Source organism: Poromitra crassiceps, assembly GCF_964638095.1.
Source record: "Poromitra crassiceps genome assembly, chromosome: 13".
NCBI classification, from domain to species: Eukaryota; Metazoa; Chordata; class Actinopteri; order Beryciformes; family Melamphaidae; genus Poromitra; species Poromitra crassiceps.
Genome location: NC_139644.1, coordinates 8,893,270 through 8,898,343, shown reverse-complemented (window position 1 = coordinate 8,898,343; position 5,074 = coordinate 8,893,270). Strand labels below are relative to the sequence as shown.

Genomic DNA, 5,074 nt, shown 5'->3' with positions numbered 1-5,074 from the left:
ACGATGCTGTTGAGTTTTTCAAAAATATTTTTTGGGCACTTTGAGCACCACAAGCCGAGTGCCATCCAGTTCCATTGTATTCAAGAGAAGGCAGACATCTCTGCGGCCGATATCTCCAAAACTCAGGCAACTATCCAAAACGATATAGATGGATAAATAGCACTACAGGTGAGAGGAAAAATATGTATTTTGGATTTTAGGGAGAGCTGTCCCTTTAAAACATATTTTTTTTACACATTTTTCTTTTCTTTTCAACAATTGCAAGCTTTCAGATGAATCAGCATATAGTTGGTTAAACCCATACAACTAAACACTCATGTTGTTATTAGCTGTTAGCTTAGACAGCTATTAGCATCCATGGTTTTGCGAAGCTTGCAAGATAGGATGCAAGTATGCAAGAATGCAAGTAGGTCGGAGATGACGCTTGCCATTTGCCACTGGTCAGCTCCTATAACGAATGCAGCATTAGAGCATGGTGATGATGATGATGATGATGATGATGATAATAATACATTAATAATAATAATAATAATAATAATAATAATAATAATAATAATAATAATAATAATAATAATAATCTAATGATGAATAGCTACTGATATCCCATAATCATATCATAAACATGTATTCTGTCCGACCTTGGCTCATAAATCACCAAAACAACCAAGTCATACCTCTCTCTCTCTCTCTCTCTCTCTCACACACACACACACACACACACACACACACACACACAGAGTCCTCCTGTAATGGCTGCCGCCGCTCATTGTTCACATCATCCTGCTTTGTCCTCAGCGCCATTTTGCCTCTGCAGCCTGGAGGGAGCAGAGCAGCTGCTAGCTTCATGTTCACAGAAGAAGGCTAGAAGGCTAGGCTAAGCTAACACTAGCTCCTGTTCTCAGTAACAGGAGCAGCTAGGCTATAGGCTAGCTGCTGATGCAAGGATGTGTTGTGAGTTGTGAATGTTTGGGAAGCAGAAAAGCTAGGCTGTGTCTGTTTACAGAGAGGTGAAGCGAAAGCTAGCCCTTCGCTCCTGCGGTCCTTTACTACTGGCTGTAGGAGGCTAGCTGTGCTAAGCTAACTGTTAGCTCTGCTCTGAAACACATAATATGCTCTCATTTAACCCTTGTCTTAAGCCTAACACACAGAGCCAAGCTATATCAGTCTGTGTTTCTGTCCTGTAGGTTAATGTGGGGAAACTATAGTGCAAAACATTTCACCTAAAATCCTCCTGTCCAAATGATGTTCCAAAAATACAAACTCACATTAAGATGAAAATGTAACGACAGGAACAACCATACAGATATACAGCAGAGCTCCAATCAAACACAACATGCATTTCATAACAGGCTGATGGCAAAACAGTTTGTGATAAAAGCTGGAAATATTAAGGCACTATGACAGCTTTCAGGCTAAAATATTTTAAGCTATTAAATGGCCTATATAACATAAACACACACACACACACACACACACACACACACACACACACTTGAATGGATTGCCATTGCAGCAATTAATAGTCAATAATAACAAACCTAAATATAATAATAATAATAATGATAATAATAATAATGTGATCTTAAATTATTATGTTGTTTTATGTATATTGCTACATATCACAGCCTACTATAATAGCCTATTATTATTGTTGTTATTATTATTATTAGCAGTAGTAGTATTACTGTATTATTATTATTATTATTATCATCATCATCAATTCAAATAATTCATGTTGGGACTTCCACATAATTTTCACATTATTATACATAGCTTAATGTGCAGTCAACATTCATTCAGCAGCTTCTATCATGTGGAAATAAACAACAACGACTTAACCAGCTGGTAAATGTTTGTGTTTTTTTATTATCATTTCCACTATGAAAATAATGTACAATAAATAATTTTGATTTATTTTCACTATTAAAGAATCTGAATAAATAAACTAGGGTCTAAAACTCGGATCATCAGCAGGTTTGTTTTTCTTCTTCACACGGACAGAAAGTCTTCTGTTGATTCCTAACAGCAGTCCAGCGATCTGCATCTAGACACCAACCGTTCCTGAGAATTATTAAGGATACATGAAGCTGCACTGGAATGGGCTATGAGACAAATCCACACAGCCTACTGCCAACGGTGGAACAATAATAAAATAAAAAATAAAATAAAATAAAAAATAAATGCAATAAATACCTGAAATTTGGACAAGGGCAGAGAGAAAAATCCACTATTTCGATCGGACAAAATCAAATTTCTATATTTCCCTTTGAGGATAATAAAAAAAATAAAAAAATAATGGACTGGCCTTTCATCATCAGACTTTTCTTTAACTATCCGCTAAATAAAAACCACCAAGAAGAAATGAAAAAAGGAAAGCAAAAGGAAAGCACAGCCTTTTCGTTCAGAAATGTTTCAGGAATGTTGCAGCTTTCTGTCCAGAGTAGACCGCGCGCACTCAGCACCGTGCACCAGCTTCACTCCAGTGTGTTTTCAGACTGTGTAAACAAACGGGCAAATACAGGCACTCCAAATATAAAGGATATCACCGAGGAAGGGGAAAAAGAGTCAGCCTATTGTTGTGATTAAATAAAAAACGCCATGTTTCAAATGCTTTTTAGTATTTATTATTCCTCTGTGTTATTTTCACATTTGGATTGTCTGGATTGTCCTTTGTTTTGCAGCACTTTCCCCCGTTTTTTCAGCAGCAGCGTTATACCACCCAAACCAAACCAGTCGTTTTCTTCTTGTCTGGCTCTGCAGTCTGTGCGTTCAGAAGTTGAGGTGCTGGAGGTCGATGGTGCACAGCGTGCTGGTGAACAGGTCGAAGTCCTCCTCGGAGAAGTCCACGGGGCTCTCCAGGCCTGAGCTCTGCAGGCTGGGCGAGAGGCAGCCAGAGTCCCCGGTGCCGAACAGAGTCAGCTCGGGCAGGGCGGAGGATGCGTGGATGTGTGGATCATGTGTGGGTTGTTTGTCTCCATCACCTCCTCCTATAGGCCCGTCAGAGGCGCCAGCTGCCAGCGGCTCAGGGCCTCTCTCCTCGGGCGTGGGCTGCGCTTTGTCCCCGCTGTCATTCTCGTGGGCGGTGGGCGCGGCAGCAGTGTCCGAAGATGCGTTCCCGCCGGTACCCGAGGCTTCGAGCGGCTGACTCGAGTACGGCGAGTCGGCCCCGGCGCCTTCCAGCGGCTCGTGCTCGTCGCCCGGCTCGTTCCCGCCGCCCGTGCCCGTGTGCGTGCATGTCTGGCGCTTGTGCTTCATGCGGCGGTTCTGGAACCAGACTTTGACCTGCCGCTCGGTCAGGTCCAGCAGGGCGGCTATCTCCACGCGCCGCGGGCGGCACAGGTACTTGTTGAAGTGGAACTCCTTCTCCAGCTCCAGCAGCTGCGTGTTGGTGTAGGCCGTGCGCAGGCGCCGCGACCCGGCTGCAGCCGAGTCCAGACCCGCCTGGGATGGGTCTGAGAGAGGGAGAGAGAGAAGACAGAGGGATAGGTGTTCAGAGGTTTTATGTTTTGCATGAATTGCCATATCCCAAGAATATCCCATTTATTTTGTTGTCTTTAGATTGGACTTGATTTGAGATTAGCAGACATAAAAAGGAAAGCAATCTTAAGGATAACACGTGAGAGTGATAACATTTAGCCTGTTTCCAACATGGTCCCAATATGTTAAAAGACAAGAAGCACAAGACATTAAATAAACAAAAACATTCCTCAAAACCCAAAACACGTCACCACCACAATAATTAAATAAAAATAACTCCCATCAGAAGAAACAAGGACAGATAAAATAATAATAGATACAATTCCAGGTGTTATTATAAATCTGTGACCCTGTTCCATAAAAGTCCTACAAGCTGACTTCTAGCCCCTCTCATATTTAAAAACATAATGTGTAACTGAAGGCTGTTCCTCAACATGACGCCATTCAAACCACCTCGAGTTCAAATTGAAATCTCTAGTTTTATTGCCTAAGGATGGTAGCAGCCATATGCACTGAGCTGCATGCAGAAATTCCCCTCGGCCCTTATGTCTGTCTGTAATAAAACAGTAATAAAAAACACGCGCTCTCATCAGAAACTCTCCTCTCGATCACAGCGGCAGCAGCCAAAGTCATAGCTGTTAAAGAGCGAACCGATTTGGCGCTGCGTAAAAAAGCCCCGAAACACAAACCGCAGATAAAGACGGATTGCCAGCTATGTCGGAGCGGGGTTTCCCCCTCCGTGGAGCCCGGAGAGCAGAGAGCCTGCTGCGGGGAGAGGCTGCAGCGTGGGTGGGGTGAGGGGGGTGGGGGGAGTGGGGAGGGAGGGAGGGGGGGGGGTGCAAATCAGGGGAATATGGAGGAAATGTGCATGGAAATGTAGGAATGTCCAAATGAAACGAAAGTGGCAGTGTCTGTCACAACCTGCAATCGTGAATAATTATTCAGAAAAATAAAAAAACATGTATATGTCTCTCAGCTAAATGTGATCAGAACAGAAAAAATAAATAAAATAAATGAATTGTGTGAGAAAATATAAAGGAACATGAATTTCTATTGAAATGAATGGGGATTCTGCATGTATGTGTGTCAAAAGCCTGAAAATCCTGGTGGGGGGAAAAATCACCTCCATCCCTCTCATTCTCCTGGATTTCAGCCCCAAAAACACGTCAAAGGAACGAGTCCTGGCTGGAAGACCAGGTGCAGAGTGTATGTGCAGCCTGGCTCCTCTTCTCCCAGCCCCCCCATATTTTATCCCCTCGCCTCGCCATTATATACCTCCATCCAATATGGCCACCATCACTAGTGTGGTTATGAATATATATCATGCTGCTGCTCCTGCAGGCCGCTTCTCTCTCACACACCACCCCCACCCCAACCCCAAACAGAAAGATACAGGCGCCTCTCTGCGTGCACAAAAATGGTCCACTTCATCTCTGTGCGCTTTTACGCACAATAAATAGATTTTACGCACAGGAGAGATTTGGTTGCAAAGCACTGCAGCATAATGCAGTGGTTTAGATGGCTTCCCCACTGACACAGCATCACAACACATTCACACACACACGCACACACGCACGCACACACACACCGAGGTAGA

The 5,074-nt window shown here is 43.4% G+C and overlaps 1 protein-coding gene across 1 annotated transcript in view; it reads right to left on the bottom strand.

Moving 5' to 3' along the window:
• Nucleotides 1-1,992: 1,992 nt before the first annotated feature.
• LOC310788325 (homeobox protein Hox-B2a-like) overlaps nucleotides 1,993-5,074 on the bottom strand; it is a gene marked incomplete at its 5' end in the record, with an annotated part of 3,775 nt that continues 693 nt past the window's right edge. Inside the window, one exon of the mRNA XM_083649897.1 lies at nucleotides 1,993-3,452. Coding sequence (XP_083506023.1) covers nucleotides 2,770-3,452 — 683 coding nt within the window. The 3' untranslated portion in view covers nucleotides 1,993-2,769. The remainder of the gene's footprint in view (nucleotides 3,453-5,074) is intronic.